Source organism: Halictus rubicundus, chromosome 4 (genome assembly GCF_050948215.1).
Source record: "Halictus rubicundus isolate RS-2024b chromosome 4, iyHalRubi1_principal, whole genome shotgun sequence".
NCBI lineage: Eukaryota > Metazoa > Arthropoda > Insecta > Hymenoptera > Halictidae > Halictus > Halictus rubicundus.
This window is the reverse complement of record NC_135152.1, coordinates 12,423,220-12,446,564: the sequence shown is the minus strand read 5'-3', so window position 1 is coordinate 12,446,564 and position 23,345 is coordinate 12,423,220. Positions and strand designations below refer to the sequence as shown.

The 23,345-nt window shown below is 45.0% G+C and overlaps 1 protein-coding gene across 3 annotated transcripts in view; it reads left to right on the top strand.

Moving 5' to 3' along the window:
* The window catches only part of Tet (tet methylcytosine dioxygenase-like), a 173,259-nt gene that overhangs the window by 17,298 nt on the left and 132,616 nt on the right, over positions 1–23,345 (top strand). For all 3 annotated transcript variants that reach the window (XM_076786718.1, XM_076786721.1, XM_076786720.1), the window contains exon 2: positions 1,454–4,417. In XM_076786718.1, the coding sequence (XP_076642833.1) occupies positions 3,299–4,417 (1,119 nt within the window). In that variant the 5' untranslated portion in view covers positions 1,454–3,298. The remainder of the gene's footprint in view (positions 1–1,453; positions 4,418–23,345) is intronic.

The following is a 23,345-nucleotide window of genomic DNA, read 5'->3' as shown; positions in this document are numbered from 1 at the left end:
AACAGAGAGTCAATTTTGACGAAATATTTGATACGAATGACGGAATATTTATTCCGGAAGTCGGCTGCGATATATTTCGCACAGTAATCCGCATATTACAATTTTTCCGCTTGCATCTGCCATATAATGCAAAATCTTTGTTACACAAATATTTTCCCATATTCTCGGGAACGAAGTTCGACCATGTGTTTATGGCACCGGAAACATTTATCAGACCCCAAAGACATAAATTGACAAGAATGATTATTATTTTCCTCGCACTACAAAGAACTCACTTGTCAACAAATGAAAATTCGCCTGCAATTTTTCTGAAAGACTCTCTGAAAATAGAAATTTGCGTGAAGATGCACAGTCTCGTAATCACCCTAATTTCGTGCGTGTCTTCGTTTGGTCGGAGGTATAGTAAACATCGGAAATAGCTTAGAGTGAAAGGCAGAGACCGCGAAGAGCTCGTAGCCATCGTCACCGCTCTAAGCAGCGTGAATGAACCGTCCCGGGGACTAGGGCACAACATTCGCGGGTATCAAAGCGAGCGAGTAGGTGTGCAGACACGCCGAACGTAATAGTAACCTTGGCTTAGCGATGGTCACGTTATGGTAACGTCTATGACACGTTCCCACGTAGTCGCGTGTCACGTTCTCGCTTACGATCGGCTCACGTGACCGCCGACGAAAGGGGAGGGTTCGATAAATCAGCCTTGCCGACAGACTTTTCTTTACCTTGATATCATTTCTTTTTTTAAATCGGCTCTTCGTCACTGGCGACGACGCTCGATGATTCTCCGTCGCAAAAATTATTCAAACGTCCCAAAATTCTCCATACACCGCTACACAAATATATTTCTTTCGTAGTATACAAAATTTTATTTCCTCGACCAATGCTTTCGGAAAATTAAAAATAATAAAGGCCCTCGATATTCATATCTTGTTAATTTTTTGAGGATCTTTATTAAACTGAAGTTTCTCGATCGTTCAGGAGCTATCTAGACTTTCTGAAAAATGTTTTTAACCTGTACAGAAAATATTTTTTTTTGTACTTTTCAAACGACTGTCAAACATTTTTATTTGTAACGACAATTCCAACAATTCTGACTGAAATGTCATTCTCACTGACGTATCTAAATGGGCTAAAAAAATTAGAATAATCTATGTAAATTGGAAGCACTTCCCAAATTGGGGAAAATTAATTGAATGCTTGAGGACAATGTAAGGCACATTTGTAAAGAATTTGATTTCTGCGATTTTATTCATCGTCGTTCTTCCGCGAGCAAAAATATACCATCGAGTATGAAATTTGGAAGAGTGTGTGAGAGCGAGAGAGGGAGAGAGAGAGAGAGAGAGAGAGAGAGAGAGAGAGAGAGAGAGAGAGTGATATTATGACGCAAGTAATTTGCGTAACGCGCGCTAATAATACGCAAGACAATTAACAGAGCGACCGTTCTTATCTGTTCCAGATCGTACAAATCAACCGCCTTCTAACAAACCACATTAACCTCAAGTGATTTCTATTTTCTTACGAATCGCGAAAGAAGTAATTAGTGTGTTTATATCGACGATAACGAAAAGAGAAGAAAGACGAGGAAGAAACAAACAAACAAACAAACAAAACAAAACATACAAACAAACAAAAAAATCATAAGAAAAGAAGAAGAATATTCCAAGAGCTTAGGTTCGCGAGAGAGAGAGAGAGAGAGGGAGAGAGAGAAGACAAAGGTTTAAGAGCTATAGTATCTAACTAGTGTACAAAGTATATCTGAAAATAACTAGAACGAGAAGATAAGGGAAAACGTGGGAGGGGTAAGAAAAAAACGAAAAAATAACTAAAAGTCCGCCAGTGCCAAATCGAGAGAGGGAAACAAGTAACAAAAAAAAAAAAAAAAAAGAAAAGAAAAACGATTGCTGTACATTAAGAAAATACCGTGAAGATAAGAGGGAGAGCAGAAAAAGAATACAAACATCGCGCGAAACGACAAACCGTAAACCAAAGAATCTACCATTTCATTTTTTCTACTAATCAACTCAGCAAGTAACGATACTCAACTAACTCAGCGAGGACAGAGGAGCGAGATTAAATTAAAAGAGGATCCCGAGAACAAACAGCAAACAACAACATCACAGCAAAAAGAAACGTAGGCAAGAGGTGTTTTCTATAGTGTGAAGGTTCAACTATAAACGTGATCACAAAAGGGGTACAAGGGTAAACAACGTTTTAAACATCATTTTTCTTTCGAGAGATAGAGAGAGAGAGAGAGGACGCATCGACCAAAAACAGTCCCATCCAACGCTAGAGAGTGAGAGAGAGAGAGAGAGAGAGAGAGAGAGAGAGAGAGAGAGAGAGAGAGAGAGCATCATCGGCAGAGCCTGCGTATCCAGAGAAAGAAAGGGTCTCGCGCATAATTACTCCCAGAGAAACCGATCTACTTCAGTTCGTAGCCTAAACCTGTTGAGTACAAACGACAGAAATAGAATTATAGAAAAATTGCGAGAAAGTGCGAGTGAGCGAGCGAGAGAGAGAGAGAGTTAGACAGAGCATTGAGTACGTGAGAGAACGAGCGAAAGGGAAGAGAGCTAGTGAATGAACGAGATCAGCTAACGGGGACAAGGAAAGAAAACGATAGCCAAGGAGGTCATAGAGGGAGCAAACTTTGTGGACGTGAGACAAGAGGTACTCAGTAAGATCGCCCAAGAAGACGAGCATCATCGCCGAGCATCCATCAACGATCATCGTTGACGACCATCGTTATTGCGCTAGCAGATGTCCCGCTATTTAGCGACGAAGAACATCCTCCTGGACCAGCAATAGAGATCGACTAGAAATCGTCTAGGGGTTGATCAGGAATCGTAGGTGCTCTCGATCGATCCTCAAAAAGGGACAAGAGTTCCATTGCTGGTGTGTAGGCGTGACGAGCATCACATAGCGATTAAGAAGACTTCTTGTGAACCAGGAATAGAGATCAATTAGGTCTCCACCAGGTATCGTGGTTACTCTCAACCGAGTGTTGAAGAACGAGAAGGGTAGCTGACGATCTCCAAGTCATTGCGTCCGCAGGTGTCCTGTCGACTAACGTCGAAGCACGTCGAGCCCCCGTTGGACGAGCAATAGAGATCGCCTAGAGGTTTCCTGGTGATCGTCTAGAGATCAGGGATTGTAGTTGCTCTCGACCGAGCGTCGAAGAGCAAGGAGGGTGTAGGCGTTGTCGGGGTTGTTTCGAGTTGAGGGTTACAACGAGTATCGTGTTGAAAGGTACCGCGACCTCCTGCTCGCAGGGGGCACTGGTCGCGATGACGTGGCGGGGAAGATGAGCGCCGAGGTCACGAAGGAGGTCGTCGCCTCCGAGAGGGTAACAGGCAGCCCTCCGGCGGCGGTAGCGACCTCGCCAGGCGGCTCGATCGGGGGGCCAGGTGATCCGGCGCGTCACCTGCCGCCGTTCAGCAGCTTCGCCGGTGACAACGCGATGGACAGCTCGACGACATTGACAACCCTACACTCGCAGGACGTCGGGCTAGGTCTGACGTCCTCCTGGGACTACTACGAGGGATTGACCGGCCGGTTGATCGACTCGCGGGGCGAGGTGGTGCTCGCCAGTCAGTACAGGCCTTGGGAGTCGAAGAACGCGGTCGGCGGGGGTGGTCCTCCTGGCGGAGAAGGTCTGCCTAGTTTCGCGAGCCAATTCACCGCTCCGAGCGAGGCGGAGCCCCAATTAACGGCGCTCACGCCATTGTCGCCCGCCTCGATATCGCACTCTCCACCTGTCACGTCCGCGGTCGGCTTGCCCAGTTTCCATACACTCGGCACACCGTTGCCCGCGCCGCATCCTCACAGAGGCAGCGTCGGGTATCCGTTGGTCCCGGCCGCGGTCCAGGCCCGAGAGGTGCCGGCGATCCAGCAACAGCTACTCGATGAAAGGCACATACAATTGCTCGGCTCGAGCCCGGTGCAGGCATTCCCGCCGCCGCCGCCGGGACATCCTCATCACACCGTGCTCACCGTCGTCAAGCCCGACTATCCGCAGCTACACCACGCCAACTTCCAGAACCCGATGTCCACGGTCCTGGACTCCTCGCCAACCTCCAGGCCCATCGGCATCGACGGCAGGAAGAAGGAGCGCAGAAAAATACGCGCCGGGTCCATGGAGTCCGAGGATAGCGCCGGAGCTGGAAACGTCGAGAGCTCCGGACAAGTGGCCGCCGTTTCCTCCACGGCGAACAGAGGGCCTCATCACATGGGCGGAGGCATGACCGACGTTGACGGCGACGGAGGACTCAGCGACAAGCCCGCTAAAAAGAAGCGGAAACGATGCGGCGAGTGCATCGGATGCCAACGGAAGGACAACTGCGGGGACTGCGCGCCATGCAGGAACGATAAGAGCCATCAGATCTGCAAGATGAGGCGGTGCGAGAAACTCACCGAGAAAAAGGTTAGTGGAGATGGTTTTTTTTTTTAGGGTGTTTTAGGGGGGTTCATCGGGGAACGTGATTGTCGAGGTTACATGGGGATGTTTAAATAGCTTCCACCCGCGTTGGTGAGATAGGGCTGTTCAACATTGCCGATTGGACAATTTATTCCATAATCGTCACCGTGCGCAATTGAGAACTTTTTCTTTTTCTTAGGACAGTAGCTAGAACATAGATTAAGGCCGATTAGAAAAATTCATCAAGAAAAAGATTGTTAGAGACCATTTTTGGTTGACTCTTTTGGGGTAGCCGAGTCTAACTCTGGAGGTTGAACGGGGGTGTTTCAATCATTGTGATATTGTCACAGAGGCTTCGATGCTGAGCCTGCCTAAAGCTTTCTTACTTCTCATTGAAAGCTGTCTTTATCTAGCTAGAAATGAATGCACACAAATTTTATTTTACTTAAAAACCCGCAGTCTAGTGACAACAAATAAATTTTTCTACGCGTTATTGAGGAATCGATAGATTTACTGTCAGAAGCGTATGATACCATTAATTGTATGAAATTGAGAAGGTACATAGAGCAAGTTCTAGTGACCACGCACTTGCGTACAGGATAAAAACAAAGAGACCACCGCCATTTCCTGTTGCGCAGCGTCCCCGCCGCGTGGAAACCCCGTAACCGGAACAATTTGTAAAAACGTGTCGATTTAGGGTGTTTGGGAGGGGTGCGTGGGGGATGCGCGGTCGTAAAACGAGGACGAAAATGAATTCGCCACGCAACAAGGTGGGTTCGGTCGAAATTCGTGAAAATCCAGGTGCATCGGTGGTGCGCGTAGGGAAAGGGTGTGAACCGTAGGCTCGGTAGGGTAGGACAAACACCGACGTACCCATCATTGCCGTTATGGAAGGGCTGTGTTTGCGTGCGTATGTGTGTGAAAATATATATACTATATAGTATATATAGAAAGAGAACGAGAGAGAGAGAGATTCTGAACTTGGCCCCGATGCCTGAATGTGCCGAGAATCCCAGAGGGAAATACAGAAATACAGATAACCGAGGTGGTTTATTATTGTAGCGACATTGAATAGGGGGTTGGTGGGTTGACTGGCTCGTTGGCTCGCTGGCTGGCTGTTCGGCTGCTCTTGCTCGACGCTAGCGATGGGTGCGAACCCTGGTCGACCAATTCACTTCTGCAATCAACAAAAGTTTAGTTTAAATCTTTATTCTTCCCTCTATCATTTTTTAACAAAAGGTCTTAAATTAGCTACTCATCCTTTATGTAGTATGCACTAATCTACAATTTTTTTAAAAATGTTTGCTAGCCTGGAAGACGAAGGTTCACAGAATGAAATTCTTCTTTGTACATGTAAGAATTCGTACGAATTTTTTAATCGACTTTAATTCATGTCTCGATAGGAAAGAGTTTACTCCAGACATTTTAACTACAACATTAAGACATTATTTACCCACAATTTTTTTATAGTTCTTGAAAGCCCATAATCTATAGCTGTAGATTTCTCAACAAATTTACCCTCAATGTAGTCACCCAACAATTCCGTTTAAAACCATTATTTAAAAGCTTACAAACCTCTTTTTTGACTCTTAAAATCATCATCACAGACTATCAAACATTACAAAATAATCGTCGACGGTTAACGTGTTAAAATCAGTACAAAAAAAAAAACAAGAACCAGTTACATTTTTGAGAGAGTATACACATCCCTCGAGCATCTCTAAGAACGCAGAAAACAGGTGCTCGAGCAAGCTCATTCGCCACTGGCTTTTCTCCTAGCATTAGTCAGAAAGCTCTCGCTCGCGACTAGCAAAGGAAAAAAGAAAAGTCGTTAGCCTCTCGCATTAGTATATCGCGGCGGCGTTATTGGTCGCTATCGGGAACGATCGAGAACGAGCGAGGCCGATATATATATATATATATATACACGTTTCGAAAACTCGATGCAACGGGGGTCATTGTACCCCGACGCGAGTCAATTTAATGGCAAAGTCGCGAGGCTGCAGTCGAGTAAGTGCAACGCGCGGCTCCTGTCTCTGTGTGTGCGCGCGTGCATGTGCTGTATGTGCAACAAACAGCCGCCGCTGCACGCCGCGCCGCTGCTCGTGAGCAGCTCCGCTTATCGTAGGGCAAGTTCAAGGCTCGTCGCGGGTCATAATAATCGCGTATCGAACTCCGGCCTGTTCGGAAACAAACGTGTTGTTTGCCGGCGATACAAACCTAACACCTCGCCCCTCCCCCCACGCGCCGCGATAAAAACTCCTTTACCGCCTTCACCCGCCCCCTCCCTCTCCCCACTTCGCTGACAATTAAGAATCGATTCGTTTCGCGTCTTTGCTTTCCCGAGAACGAATCGCGAATAGCTTTCTTTTATGAGTTTTCTGAATTGACCGCCGGAGCTCTTGAATATTGGAATTTTAATTAGTTTCCGACCTCTTGCTTTGCAATATTACTCCCGAAGATTTGAATCATTTAGCGAACGTCGGTGTTATTGCTTTCTTTTAGGTTTCAATAAGATTGCGTTCTATCTTGTGTTGTTGATATTTAGTCGGAAGTCGCAGGGTAAGGGGTTAATTCGGGAAGAAGGTTGAAATTGCTTGAAAAATAATTTCGTTGATGAACGATGCAAGAAGTTCTAATTGTCTGTTCTAATTATTCTGAGATATTGCCGTAATTTTTTAATTTTTATTTACTTGCTTCTAAAGTGGAAAATACGAATACTTCAAAGTCTGTTAAGCGTTGACGTTGACGAAGTTGCATTCATTATGTCTAAGAGAGTGGTTTTCTGTCACAGATTTTTTGATTCACTATTGTATATTTAGTAGCATGTGTCTGTTTTTTGTGGAACTAGAGTAACATGTTAAAAACGAAAACTAGTTGAATATGAGGGGAGGATATGTCGCCCTAATAAATTGACAATTAAAGAAAATTGGAGATAAAGTGTTAGAAATATTTCAGATCTCCCAAAAATGTACTCTAACTATGAGCTGTAAAAATTGAAAAATTGATGTAATGAAGAGGGGGTGAGATTTTGAACCGAAAGACATCGCCCGCAACTTAACATTTGAAAATTAAAGAAAATTGGAGGAAATGTATTACAGAAACGGAAGCGTCAGATATTTGAGATAAAAAATTTTCGCTAACAATACCGTGCGAGGAGTGACAGTTTTCATAACGGCGGAACGAGTAGGGGGTGAGATTTCGAGTGCACAAAGACGATGGTTCCCCGGTATAGTCGTTCCTTGCTTCTTGGCTTTATCGTGCCACTTTCCGAGCTGACCTTAAGTGAGTCACTGACAGCTATTATCGTGACTTTCACGGACAGTCGTGCGTAGGCAGACCGCATCTCGTGATGAGCCGCGATTAAACGAGAAAATTGTTGTTCCGCTCGATGATAGCCTGCCGACTGAAAATAATATGCGATTCCCCCGTGGAAGTCGATCGGGCCCCGGCCGCGACCCTGCCACGGTATCGGCTCACCTTAACCATTATGATCCTGACGGACGATTATGTTAAACCCGTCTCCTTTTTACGCCTTATTAAAACGGAGATGTGACGGGCCTCGGCCTCGGGCGGGATGTAATTGCGCCGGAATTGCACCGGCTAGCCGGACGGCGGGCACAGTGTTTATTTTTCCGTCGAGCGTGTAATACATGACGCTAAGTGATCCTGGGTAACGCAAGAAAAAAAAAAAAGAACAGACACCGACAAAATTGTAGCATTCCGGCGGAAAGCGAAAGTTGTTGTCGTCCCTTCATACCTTGTTACCTGCGAGACCTATAGCGCGAAATGTGGGTCGCGAATTATTTTCGAAATCTACACCCTGCTTCAAAACAGAGGGACTCTTTTACTTGCACGGTGGATTATTATCGGCAGAAATTTTTCTCTAGTTTTTAAACAGCCTGCATAAAATACGGGACGAGCAATCGTTTAAAAACCTATACAGAAACATTTTCTAATCCTTTAAGTAATTATAGAACAGTCGTTTCTTTTTAATCTTTCTAACAGCCTATAACATTCTGCTGGACGAATGGCCTTCTTTTCAACCCTTATTAATATCTGGGTACTTAGGTGTTTAGATACTGACAATTTGCCTTTAAAATTTATTGAATGTTTCCAACGAATTCCAAATAAATCCAACGAAAATTGTAAACTCTGAAGTACCAGTGAAACTACAAAAATTTAAAACATTTCCTAATAAATTATTTAATCAAAATTCGCCCAAGCGAACGTCACAGCTTGGAACTTGGAGCGCCCTGTACATCGCAACCCCTTTACAACTCTGCCAAAAGCGATCATCCTGCGCTACCAAAATTAATTACGGAACCGTGTACCCGGTGAAACCCTTCGGATCCGTAGAATAACTATTAATTTGCATAATCTAGTAGTTCGGTTCTCCATATAGCGAGATAAAGTCTCTCTCGAGAATCTAGTGAAGAGGCGAATGACAATCTCGGCAGTATCACGACTTCCGTCGAATCGTTCGCTCGATCTCACTGGTAAAAATCTTGCCAGCGGGGGTTTGAAGAGGGGGAAGAAAAAGGCGACTGGAAGAAAGAGAGACGCGGATGATAGATGGGTATGTACGGGCACGAGTCGAAGCCAGGCGTGTGTAGGCCCGCCGTCACAACAACCCGCACCCTTCTGCGATCTTAACACCCTCTTTATCCCGAGGGAAAGCTCGCCCCCGGTGTCTTTGCCTCGCGAAACAGGCGGCCACCCTCGGGTTCATCGTACACCTGCCGTCGAGAGGGTATCCATCGCGCGATGCCCCAATTTTTATCGTCTTTCTCGTTGTTTTGACCCGGTTCCCGCTCTCGACAGGGGGAACATTCCGACGTGGGACATGCACCGACGTCCGAAACCGTCGAACCCGGTCCCCTACTTCACCGGGAACCTCAACTTCGAGACGAGCCTCTGCAAGCTTCATTATTTTATTCAAAAGTGTTCCTCTTTCTGGTTTGGTATCATTAACCTACAGTTTGCGTCCAGAATTGATACAAGAAAATTGTCCATGTTCTTATAAATTGTACGCTTATATTATTGGTTTTGGCCAATAGTCTTTTGGCTTTTTCCTGAGACAGTTCCTTCTGGTCATTTTTCGTCACCCCTCAAAATTGAAAGAATATTCTGCAACAATTTTTTGCCTACACGATACCGAGAGTATATACTATTAATCTATTCGCTAAAAATTTCATTGGAGTACGCACATATCTCGGGAAAAATTCACAAAGTTAGGGGAAAGTTGAAAACCCACCCGTGTGCTAGCAACCGGACAAGTAAGTGACACTAAAGCTTTAGTATATAAGATCAGATCAGATCAGAAACTGTAAACTGATGTTAACAGTGTCCCAAGAATGGACACATATAACAATTTTATAATTACACTGATTTTATGCATTCATAACAAAATTAAGTAGCTGCAGTTTTAGGCAGTGGAAAGATTAAAAGAATTGTATAGTGGAGATATATTACTTTGGACCTGTTAAAATAGTTATTGGACAGATTGGTCAAATTTGAAGTGCAATGAACATGTACCCATGTACGACAGGTTAGAGATTAATTGTGAAACTAAACTTTACTCGAAATTTTGACGAACCAACAATTTTTGAAGGTTAAAGTTCTGTAAAAAGAGTAGGATTGGCAATAATTCGGAACGTGCAGAGCCAGAAGTAACGAAATCGCGATTGCCACCCTTCGACACCGATCGACCCTTCAAAACGCTGGCTGTTTGTAGGGCTTCGCGAGAACCGGATCGATACCGCACACACTGTCTCGCACGCGGAATCGTCGCGGACCTGTTAATTGGTTGCATCGTCGCCTCTTTATGCCAAGGTTAGCGCGATATGCCGGTTATCGCTCCACCAGGGAAGAGAGGAAGAGAGAGAGAGTGAATGAGTGAGAAAAAGTATTCACCGCGGCGACACCGAAAGACTCTCGTGGACGCCCACGCGAACTCGCGCGTCGTGTTACGTATTACGTTGTCGGGGCGATTCACACGTGCTCGCTGACAATTACGAGATCATTCCCGGAGAGGGAAACCAACGAAGACGGTGTCACTGTCTGGAAAACAACTCGTCGCGTGTTCGTCAATGAACTCGGACGACGATCCACGCGACTTTGCTAGCTTCAAACGTGACGTGCTCATTTTACTCTCCCAAACGGAGAGTCGCACCCCCACCAAGATTTGAAACTGAAATGAACTAAAAAAATTTTCTTCAAGTTCAAACAAAAAATCAATTACAATTACAATCTTTGTAGTAAATGCAATTTTCTGATCAAGGTACAGTTTGATTTCATTCTGACGAGTTTTTAAGAAATGTTGTGGATTTGAACGGAGTCCATATCTATGTCAATAATTTTCTTTAAACCAAAATAAAGTTCTAATTTATTGCTGTCGATGTGTGCCCTGATCGAGGTAGCCTAAAAATGAAAATATTAAATGGTTAAATGATTCCCGCTATCGCACTGGCAGTCGAATTTCTCGAAAATTAATTCAGTTTTGCACATTTTTGGTCATCCAGGGCGTGTCCTATATAGTCTGCCCCAGAATCGGGTGCGAATGATAAACGTTGTCCAGCGTTTCCCGTTCGGCGGAACGAAGGCCAAGGGCAAAGGGAAAATCTAGCATCCCGCTTGACCCACGGGACACCGGTGACACAGAGAGAGCACTCGTTGCAACCGGGTCTAGAAATTGCTGCACAGCATGGGCGGAGATGATTCGCGCGGTGGGGACCACCACCGAATCGGTTAAATCCGAGTGGACAACGTGCGATCCCATTCAACATGAATCCTGGTTGTCGTGCTCCGCCCATGGCTTACCGGGTCGAAATATATATATATAATATATCTACCTTATATACATTATCCAGCAAACATATATGTAAGCGAATTATGAGTCACGATAATGGACTTTTTCTTCCGTGGCGGTATCGATCATCCGAGAAAACCTTTTCCGATCGACCACGCGTTTCCCGAGGAAGGACGCGCGTGCTCATCCCCCGCACGCATCGAAACTAAATTTAACCCTGTTCTGATAATTAGATCGAATCAGAGTTGACGTCCAATTACGGATAATAATTATGGAACGAATTTACGGTGGTAAACAATTGTTGAGCAAGACGAACCGCAAGAACGATGTTAATTACGAAATATTTTCGTTGTCCCGAGAGACGTCCAATAACTTTTGCAATGATATGGATTAATCGGAAGACATTCTGACCTTTTTATTTTTACACGCTGTGTCGTTTATACCGCTCGCGCATTTATTAGTAAAATGGATAAGAGAGCCGACACTTCCTGAACAACTTTTATCTCGGAGCTTCAATAAATTTGCAATCTTCCCGTTTCTTCATTCAAGTTTGCTTCGTGCATTGATAAGCAGACATTGTTCATATTTATAACGCAGTAAAATGTGCAAAGTCCAAGAAAATAAAAGTTTTAATATAGTTCAATGTTCGCTTACAATGGATTGCAGTGTTTACTTTGGACCTGATAGTATAATATTCGATAAGAAGGGTGTTTTCACGGTAATTTAGGTTTTCGAAGGTTCCTTCGCTGAAGGGAGGATTATACTAAAAGTCACCTTTTACTGTCCATTAACCCTTAGCTCTTTGACCGCTTTCGTAAATTCTTTTGAAAGCCAGAAATTTTGCTACGACAAGACAAAATTCTAAGTGTTCATTTATATGCGCCGATTTGCTTTATTCTGAAGAAAATAGATTAGTAAAATTATTTCATTTCGTTTACGAACATACTCGTGAAAACCGAATTACATTGGAACCTAGAGGATCTAAATAACACTTTGACACCGAGCCAGCAGTAGAAAAAATTCCATAAAATCAAGGTCATTGTCTTATTAAAATAAAGATTGCAGATCGCAACCAAGCAAATGAGTCAATAAAATAAAAATAAAATTGTAAGTGGCAGATCTTAATCAAACTCTATACACTGAATGTATCAATACCAAAGTTAATTTCTAGATTTCGTTGAATTATTTTGTAAGACGCGATGCTCGAGCTGTTAATAAACAAGGGACCATAACGCATCGACTCGGGGAGCCTTTGACCAGCTTCCTGTCTAGTACGGATTCCCATTGTCGTTTTCGTGGCCGGTTTCGCCGGCCAAGGGCGTGGAAAAGCGGCTCGAGCCTTTCTTAACGAGTCATTATTTCCCGGGGCGCGAGATGAGAGCGAGAAGAGGCGACAGAGTTGATTGGCCTGATGGACGATAACCCTGACCACTCGACAATTGTGTCCGGTCATCGTGCGGTTATCGGTTTCGCGAATAGCTCGCGGATCGTTCTCCGTATTCGAGGCAACGAATGAGAGAACGATCTCTCGTTCTCTCTCTCTCTCTCTCTCTCTCTCTTTCCTTCTTTCATTTTTCGCTCGGTCTTTCGCTCGCTCGCGGGAACAAGCGCGACGTTGTCGTCGGGCTCGGTTCGGTTCGGTTCGGTTCGGTTCGGTTCGTTGCCGGTGTGCTGCGCGTAACCGAACACTAGTCGCGGGGATCCTCTTTCCTTTCGTCATGCACGCCCGAAGGGCTTCGCACAGTTTCGATTTATCGAGAAACCGGAACCGAAAAGCCCGTCCGATGCCGATTATTCGTTTCGCCAGGAGCTGAAAGGGGGAAAGTCCCTTTCGCGAATCGATCCCGGGAATTCCCAGTCCGCCTGTTCGGGGCGCTGATAGAAAGTTTAAGCGGGGTCCACACCTAGCAAGTCTCACGAACCATTAGTAAACGGATAGGACACACGAGGAACCCAAAAACACAGTAAATCAGAGATTTCTTATTTTTCAAATAGACGAAAGCCTGAAATATCTTCATCTCCAAGATACTCGTCCCTATCGGTACCCCATTGTAGACCATTTTGCATTTATAGTCTACGAAAAGCTTCAGACATTGGCTAAGTATCACGTCCAGTATAGCAATTGTGGACAATCAAAATTCAATTTTACTGCAATTGTTCTGTACATCCGCCGTGCATAGTCTTTCATCCCTCATGTTCAGTTTAATTTTCTGCACAGCTGAACCTTTGTTTCTTCATCGCATTCCTTATTATAGATAAATCAATACAGTGCAAAATGTATTGTAAATGTCAACGTCGATCCATTTGAATTTACAATATAATTACACCTACTCGACTGGCGTTATGTCCCTCTTCATTGTTTTGTTCTTTTTTATATTTTTCGCTGAGGAAACGTGCTTTTTTTGGGAAGAACTAGTACAGTTCAATAAGGGGCGTTGTCCCTCGCCTACCGCGCTTTTTCATTACCACGTCGTTAGGGAAACAACGCGACGCTGAAGAGACGGTCGAATTCGGGGGAACAAGTTTTTCAGGGGTTCCGAAAAATTTGATTTTGTGTTTACCCGGCGCAGGGTAAACGAAGCGGACGATTAAAACGCGTTTTCGACTTTCGCCCGGTTTTTTTTTTGCGACAACAGAGGGGTGGTGCGCCCATTTCGTCGTAATAATGGATATTGAGAGACCGCGCCGGGACTCGAGGGATCGATCGAGCCAAGGAAGTCGAAAAATTCGTCCCACTTCCTGGCTCTACGGTGGTAAAACGTTTCGCGACCGTGAATGTGCCACCCCCTCTTCACGCTCTTCTTATCCACCATAAAATATTTTCTCTTCACCTTCACTTGACATCAATTATTCTTGTTGTTCCCTTATAACATTCTCATATCGACAATCAATCATTTCATACTGTTGTTAACACCGAACTACAATTATTTTTCTGCAAATTTAAACGATGCCATTTCGTTTTTAATCCTGCACATTCGGGTCCCTTGAGTTTCTCGAATTTCACGTTGAAATTAAAAGACTATGGCTTTGATGTTTCAATATTTACAATCATTTCTCAATCAATTTTCGAAAGTGATGTTTATAAATAAAATGGATTAGATGAATTGTTCTTCGATAAAGATTTTCTGTCGACTTTAACGAGGCGAAAAGATCGTATTAGTTTTCCTTGATATTTTTCCTGTCTTGTATAATATTTCGTCCAATAAACTGTGGGTCTTTATACAGTACAACAATGTTGTCCGTCAAGTACAGAAAACAAGGGGCAGATCAAAATGTATTTCTTCCCTTAAGAAAACATATAAAAATGTATTTCCTCCCTTAACCATTTCAACAAATCCGAGGCAATATAACGAAGTGTTTTCAGATTCTTTCCGATGGTTTTATTACAGCTTTGCGTTTCATTTATTTATTTTAATCACGAACGCCTCAAAGCAGTCTGGCAATTATTTCACGGAGATCATCACCGCAATAACTGCAGAAAAATCATTTTCAACCATTTTCCCAGTAGCATAACTTTTCCCGGCGTGCTCGGTACACACGAAACGCCGTCCGCAGCGCGGAAAGAAGTCGATCAATTAACTTCAATCACGGTGAACTCGATTAAGACGTAAAATTCGGCTAAATTGACGAAGCCTTTCCTACCGGGCTAGGATGTACTTCTTCTTCGTCGGAATTATGGCCTCTCCTTCTCGTTCGCGTCCGGTAAAAGGTTTTGCCCGGAGGGAAAGCGGAAAACTCGATTTTCCCTGAGGAGTGAGAGAGAGAGAGAGAGAGAGAGAGAAAAGGGGGAGAGAGTGAGAGAAAGAGAAAGACGGAAGAAGGAGAGAGGAGAGGCGCGCGAAGAACGCGCCGCGACGGCCGTGATCGCGCGAGTAACGATCCATCCAGAGCTCTACCTTCGCCAAGGGAATCCCGCCCTTGGTGCACGCTCTCTCGGAACCGAGCAGATTCGAGGACGACCTTCATCAGCCGAGTGTGAAATCCACTTTTCGTGGTCGTTAGCCCTCGTCGGCTCGGCCGATCGAGATCTCGAGATTTACAGGCTTCCGCGCGACTTCGCCACCGAGATCGGCCGAGGTTTTTGCCAACCAGCCCTCACCTCGTTACCGTGAAACCGCTGTTCTGTGTACGTCGCTAAGTGATCATGTTTATGCTACTAACACTCCTGTCGAGTGATTTTTCAAACGCTCGGGCCGAAGAGGAAAATCTTCCTTTAGACAGGAAGGGGTGCAACACAGTTTTCATGACGGTTTTCTTCGGTAAATTCGGGGTTGCACTTTTATTGGGCAGTTGTAGTTTTAATAATGTGGCTTTTTAGGAGATTTAATATGAGCGGCAGATATTTGTGTAGATTCATAGTTTATTTTAAATCGGTTCATCAATATTTCATTTCAAGGAGAATTTTTCAGCTGGTAATCACTCTTTGATAAACGTTTTATCATAATCGTACAATTATTGACTTTCGGCAGGCTACAAATATAATAAATCGTTCATATTTATGCAAGGTTAATCTTCACAAACACCCTACTACTTCGAATCGGTACTAGCTCCATCGAAAGCTACGGGAAGACCAACGATCCTAAGAGGAGTACCTTAAAGGATGCATTTAAAAAATCTTCTGACCGAAGCTTTGTAAAAGATGTCCCTGCCGCCAACTTTCGCGACAGCCAAAAAATGTTTCATCCCAAGCAACCCCAATTCGTTTCCGACGGTAGCACGACAACCTCAATTTCTGCAGACATTCTACAACTTGGTCCGTAAATTTGAATTGTTAGCTACTCGACCGAAGACAGCATACAGAATAACGAACCTGGAAGAAGTGCCTTAAAGAACACATTTAAAAAGCTTGTTAAATAAAGCAGTTGTAAAAACTCTCTATCCGAGGGTTGAACAGAACATCTCTAAGTTTCGCGTCTGCCAAAAACGGCCCTCCCAAGCCTCCCGCCGAAACTTCGCAAGAAGTCACCCCAAGATGGCCGCCCCGGGGTCTCCTCATCTCTCCACCCTCTCGTCGCCATCCCTCGCGGGAACACGTGCTGGATTCCTCGTGAAAATCCCGCTCGTCCGGCCGTGCCGGGGTCGGCGGAAAACAAGCTAACAGTTTGGTGGCGCGCGGGTATCGGTGGAATCAATCTCGTGTTACCGGAATATAATTAGCGGGCGAAGGCAGATGGCGCGGCGGTTCGGATTTCGGAGGGCCGGGTCATTTCGCGAGGAAAATCTCGCAACGAGATCTACTACTCCCTCTGTGTCGTCTCTCTGTCTCTGTTCTCTTTGATTCGCCATCTGCCGTTGCGGCTCTGTTTGCGAAACTGGTTAACGTCATCGTGGACCTTGCTCGGGCATCCTTTAATTTTCGTTAATCCAGATATACTGGTTGGCCGATGTTTGCACAAACTCGCGACGGGACAGAACACACGCGACTATGGCGAACGTGTGACCGAGTATCGATCGAGAACGCTCGGGGACCGTTTCTCGATTCCAAGAGCAGTCGAATGGGTCCCAGGGACACAAACGGGCGGTGTGCGACACCAGAACGAATTCGTGGCGACACGACAGACCCGCCATTTCTCGCATTGCCTCCCGGAGCATCTGTCGCCTCGGTTGTACATCTGCTCGCATTTAAATGGAGCGTTTTCCGATAATCTTTATGCGCCCGGCCGACGCGGGACAAACTCGCCGCGAATTCGAGAACGCGTCTACTTCGAAAGACCGCGGCTTCTTCTTCTTCTTCTTTTTCTACTTTCTTCGGCCACTGTGACCGCGGCTGCTTCTTCTTTGTGCACCGGAAGAACATCTGTTATCGTAAAATGTGGATCGAACCGCGTTCCGCCACGCAGAAATATTTACGATCTTTACCGCGGTTACCAGTTTTGCCGAGCGTTTGCCTTGGGATGGGGTCCAGGTGTGATTCTGTTTGATGATGTTCGATTCAGTATGATCCTACGCCAGATATTCTTCCGGTTCTGGTTTTCTGTCGGACTTGGGAACGATCCATTTTTATGTAGCTTCTGTGTGGTTTAACATCCGTGCAGTCCAATCATTGGAGAAGTTGAATTCAGTTGCGAAGTTGTATTAAGAAAGTGTAAGTGTCTCTCTGATTTAGGTTTCTCTTTGATTTAGGTATCTTGGAGATTTGTTTGACTACATTCGGTTCGGTATGACGTTGGCTAACGTTCGCTTCTGTTTTCAATTTCCGTTGACGATTAATTCGTAGCCCCCCGTTCCACAAAAAAAAAAAAAAATTGTTCACTTTTTACTTTGTTTAGCAAGACGTTTACCGTAAAACATATCGGCTCTTGTGACTTTTATTCTTCCTGATACTTTTGTTCGACTAAATCTCGGTTACCATTAGTCACGACGGCGATATCGTTCCTACGTGTTCTTCTCGGAACGAATCTTAATTGCCACTATCGTTGCACGATTACGCGACGTTAGGCGTCACTGATAAATTATAAGAAAATCAGCGATGAGAAACAATAATACTTTCAAGGTGATCCGTGTTCGTTCGGTTCAGCGGCCGCATCCTTAGATAGGATCGTTGTTGAAATGGAACCTCGAGCTGAGAATCACTGGAGTGATTTATGTGTGACATATTTAGATAGACAAACATCGAAATTTTTCCTCGTGCCAATTGTGAAAGCTGAAGATAAAGAGAAGTTCAATGGACGTTTCAAGGGTAAAAGAATATTCTTGAACGCGAGCTGAAGAATTAATTGGTTGATTACTTGTGAAGCAACAGTCTTCTTAGATGAAGATGTTTCATTTTGTTTGAAGATAAGGAAAGTAGTTCTCTAAAATATGAATATGCGCGACACGGGATTAAAAAGTAACAGAGGTGAGGAACCATCTGGTAAAAAATTGATAACACTGATTGCTTCTTTGGAAGATTGTTCCAGGGTCTTATCAGAATAAACGGTTCCCGGGGTGAAATTCACAAATATAAAAAAAAACCTCGCAAAATAAACTTAATCACTACGGATCGGTGAAATTAATTTTTCTGCAGTCAAAAGGTCCCCAGAATCTGATTATATTAAAAGAGCCTAATAGGGGTAGTTCTTCTGTGTCGATCATCAAAAAATTGAGAAACACAGAATAAATTCTGTGAGAAGACAAAATCGTTTAGATTACAGATTCATGAAATTAATTTTTCTGCCGACGAAAGGTCCCAGAATCTGATTATATTAAAAGAGCCTATTAGGGGTAGTTCTTCTGTGTCGATCATCAAAAAATTGAGAAACACAGAATAAATTCTGTGAAAAGACAAAATCGTTTAGACTACAGATTCATGAAATCAATTTTCCAGCAGACGAAAGGTCCCAGGATCTGATGGGATCAATAAGTCCAGTAGGGGTGAGTTTCCCGAGTCGATCACAACAGAATTGAGAACCCCTGTAGAACAGAACGAAGTCGATCATTTGGAATACACATTGCTAAAATAAAATTGTTCTCCCTTCTGACAAATGGTCCCAGGGAAATCAATCGGATCAATCGCAAGAGGGGTGGTTTACCACGTCGCTGCTAAAAAGGTTGACAACCCCTGCAATCCAGATAAACGTCAAACGCCCGGAACGAAGATCTAGAAAATTGATAACTCATCAAACAAAAGACTTCGGAGATCGAGTCGAACGTGAAGGGGTTGAGAGCCCCTGCCGGGCACAATAAGTTCCGTCTCGTAATGTTATTCAGGAATCCAATTTTAAAGGACGCAGTCATTGCGCGCCGTTTCTCGTTCGGAGCGGATTCAATTCGCGTCGGTTTTCCCCCGAAAAACTCGCCGCGCGCGCCAATTCGACGAACCGTCGCCTCTCGCGATGTACCGCGAATCGATAGGCGGCTGCGGGGGCAGGAAAAAAAAATGGCAGAGAGAAAGAGAGAGCGAGAGAGAGAGAGGGAGAGAGAGAGAGGGCGAGAAAAAGAGTGCGAGCATCGCTCGGTCTAACCCGCTGCCGGATGTTCTCAACGTGTCCCTTCTGACGTCATCGCGCCATCTCGCGCCGCGGTGCGCTCGACGAACCGATGACATCCTGCGGACGTCACGTGGACCCGAATTGTTGTTGTCGCGAACCCTAGCAAAAAGAAAAAATAATCCCGGCCCCAATCCAACCAATCTGCGATCTTCTGCCGTGTTCATTGACGGTTCACAAAGAATTGTTGTGATAGCAACAATGCTATCACGACGGTTGCTATGAGGCGGTTGCTTGTGCTACTTTCGTCCTTGGAACGGAGAGGTCAAACGTGTTTATGGTGATTATCATAATGTTTGGGTTCGGTCAGACTTTTGTTCGGCAATCTTTTTCGTACATATTTTTGAGTACAATGGGAGGAACAAGGGAAGTGAATGGAAAAAAGGATCGTCCGTCGATCATTATATTTGAAAAATTCGCGTCGTCCACGATGCCGTTCCCGGTATCGCAAAAATTAAGAACCCCGTCAGCGAGTATCCGTGGCGGTAATCGGACCGGGCGAAATTGATCCGAGTCCCACCCCCGTCCTCCATCCCCTGGACAACGAAATTTCCGGCTGGGCTGCGAAAGCCGGTGGAAGAAAGGAGGACGAGGGCAACGAGGAACCTGGAAAAAAAAAGAAAAAAAGATAAAACGAAGAACATAGATGTCTCGGGATCGTCGAGATTCCAGGGTCGAGAGAGGAACGGTGAGCTGGAAGCGGACGGAATTTACAGTTTTGCGCGCATTTGTTCCCCGGCTATAGAAAGAGACTACGAGCGACGTGGCGCGGCGTGGCGCGGCGTGGCGCGACGTGGCGGACCGAGCGAAAGCGAGGGCGAGAGAAGGGCGAAAGAGAGAGGGGCAGAGAAAAAGAGGACCTTGAATCTACGCAGTCCTGCTAGCGGCAGGAACATTTCTCGAGTCGATATATCGATCCCCGCCCCCACTCGCTGCTTCCTGCCACGGGAACAGGACTCGCTCTCTCCCCCATCCTCTCCTGCCTCTCTCACTCTCCCTCGCTCTCCCGTTCTCTCTCTTCCCCCACCCCCGTATTTCTCCTTCTCTTTCTCCCTCTCCCGCAGGATGAGTCACAGCCTCCCCGTAACACACCGACAGCCACACCATCGAACGATGGTGCGTGCGCGCGCGAGAGCGCGACTACAATCGTCCGCCAGAGAGAGAGAGAGAGAGAGAGAGAGAGAGAGAGAGAGAGAGAGAGGGAGAAAGGAACAGTCAGCGCACTCTTCCTCCCTCTCTTTCTCTCTCTTTTTTCTCTTTCCTAGTTCACCCTCTCCCACGAATCTCTCTTTCTCCTTCCCGATCCTCCCTCGTCTCTCTTCCACCCTGTTTTACTCTCTTTTGATGATCTCTCTTTCTCTCCTTCTCTCGTTCTCTCCCTCGGAGCTCTCTCCCAACGCACACGAAACGCACGCGGAAAATTGTGCACGCATTCGATCGACCCGTCGAACTTCGCCACTTGCACCGCTAGACGCGGACGCCACGTCAGGAACCCGACACCTACCCCCCGCCACCTCCTCCTATTTCTCTCTTTCTCTCTCTCTCTCTCTCTCTCTCTTCTCTCTACTCTCCTTCTATTCCTGCGGCGGTTCTTTCCACCCCATTCCGCGGTCCCGCTCTTCTCGCGCCACCTTCGCACCTCGTCGACCCACCTGTACTATCCCCCAACCATACCACCCCACCCACAACGCGCGCCCGCACTTTCACCGTTTCCCTTTTGTTTCCCGCTCGATTTCGTCCCGCCGGGATGACGGTCCTCTGCCATCCGACTTCCGGGATGCACCCGATTGCACCGCTTTTTGTCGGCCACGCGGATTTCGGTTTCTCTTTCTGCTCCTTCATGGCTGGGCTGCGTTAGCTCGTCGCTGATCGGTGACGCCGAGTGAAATCACAGAGATCGTTCGCCTACAGTCGAGCCAATTTTCATTGTCCTGTTTTCTGGTAATCGTTTACACCATCTTTGTGATCAAGTTACGTCGTTTCTCGATTCACCGAGAGTAACAGTAAACTTATGTACGTTCAAACAACAACTTCTCCAACGGAGAACTTAAGCGACGACTGTGAACTCGTTCGATTATCAAAAAACCATTTACGAAATCGAAAACTTAAAAAAAATATGTTCTAGGTCAAAAGAATTGTGTTGATCTTGGAATTAAAATAGCTTCGACCAAACTAATCACTTTGGCTAATAATAGCTTTAGTCTAATTTCATTTTTAGCTACAAAGTGGCAAACGTATTTTGTTTTCCTGTATCTCCTTCGTGACGTTGAACCAACCTGTGCATTATACAGTGACTTCATTTTTAACTTGCATTTAGACGACGACACTTGCAACCTGACTACTAGACTGCGGATGTTTATGCAATTTTCAATTTTTGTAGACAAATTTTAGGAAAGCCGAAACAAATAAAATCTAATGTTCAGTGGTGGTGACCTTTGTAGAGATGTGGGATTTTATATTATAGCATTTTTTTAAAATTTCAGACGCCATAAATGCATAAAGATCCGTTGTCTACTGATTACCGTGAAAGTGATGATATTATTCTCCAATTACGTACATAACAAAAATTCGATCAATAACAATCGTCAACAGCAAGAATCGTCCAGCAGTCATTTAGTGTTCGCACGTGGTCGATCAAGAACGCCAAGAATCGTTCGCCCAAAGTCTCTTACGAGTCTCGCAGAATTGTCAGACCGTTCGAATAATTCTTACCGGCGCAAGCACCGGTTAACTGACCACGAGGGGCACGAATTATTCGTTCGACGTGCTCTCTCCCCGAGTGACCAGGTTCGCTTCCAAGAATCGTACGAAGGGAGAAGGAGCCGATAGTTTGCGAGGTCGGAACCATTGTCGCGAACAGGACACGCCAGCGATATAACGTGCACGTGCACCCGTTCACGTGCGCCTAATGACAAGGTGGGGCGGTCCAATGCGGCGTGCAATTACAGCTGAAAAATGTAAAGTACTCCAACGTTGCCGGAGTTTTACGCTGTCACTGCTCTGCACACAGGACGTCCAGGCGATGGCAATCGATCAAATAGTAGACCGAGGGAGCATCTCTTCTACCGGCCCTTTTTTTCCGGAACTGTTGACAGGTAGATAGAGCTGCGACATCGACCTATTACGATCCCTTATCGGGTCGCTCTGCTTTCACCGTCTCGCTTTCCGTTCGCTACCTGTTCTCTTATTGGCGATTCTGCGGACAGGGACTTTGGGATCCACAGATTTTTTGTAGCGAATCGACCGGTTTCAAAATATTGCCAATATTTTCCTCAGGGAGCTAAATCAGGGCCAAGTGCTGGGAACAAAATGAAAATATGTACTGATCTTTCTGTTCTACGATTGTTGAGTCATTTGTTGGGGACTTTTCTTCAGGAAGCTAAATGCTACATCAAGGTCCCCACTCCTAGGAAAAATGAAAATATATACTGATATTTCTGTTCTACAATTGGTGAATCATTTGTTGGGGCCTTTTCTTCAGGAAGCTACATGCTACATCGAGATCTTCAGTGCTAGGAAAAATTAAAATATATACAGCTCTTTATGTTTTACAATTGTTGAATCATTTGTTGGGGACTTTACTTCAGGAAGCTAAATGCTACATCAAGGCCCCCCACTCCTAGGAAAAATGAGAATATATACTGATCTTTCTATTCTACGATTGTTGAGTCATTTGTTGGGGACTTTTCTTCAGGAAGCTAAATGCTACATCAAGGTCTCCACTGCTAGAAAAAATGAGAATATATACTGATCTTTCTGTTCTAAAATTGGTGAATCATTTGTTGGGGACTTTTCTTCAGGAAGCTAAATGCTACATCGAGATCTTCAGTGCTAGGAAAAATTAAAATATATACAGCTCGTTATGTTTTTCAATTGTTGCATCATTTGTTGGGGACTTTACTTCAGGAAGCTAAATGCTACATCAAGGCCCCCCACTCCTAGGAAAAATGAGAATATATACTGATCTTTCTATTCTACGATTGTTGTATCATTTGTTGGGGACTTTTCTTCAGGAAGCTAAATGCTACATCAAGGTCTCCACTGCTAGAAAAAATGAGAATATATACTGATCTTTCTGTTCTAAAGTTGGTGAATCAGTCGTTGGGGGCTTTTCTTCAGTAAGCTAAGTGCTACATCAAGGTGTCCACTCCTAGGA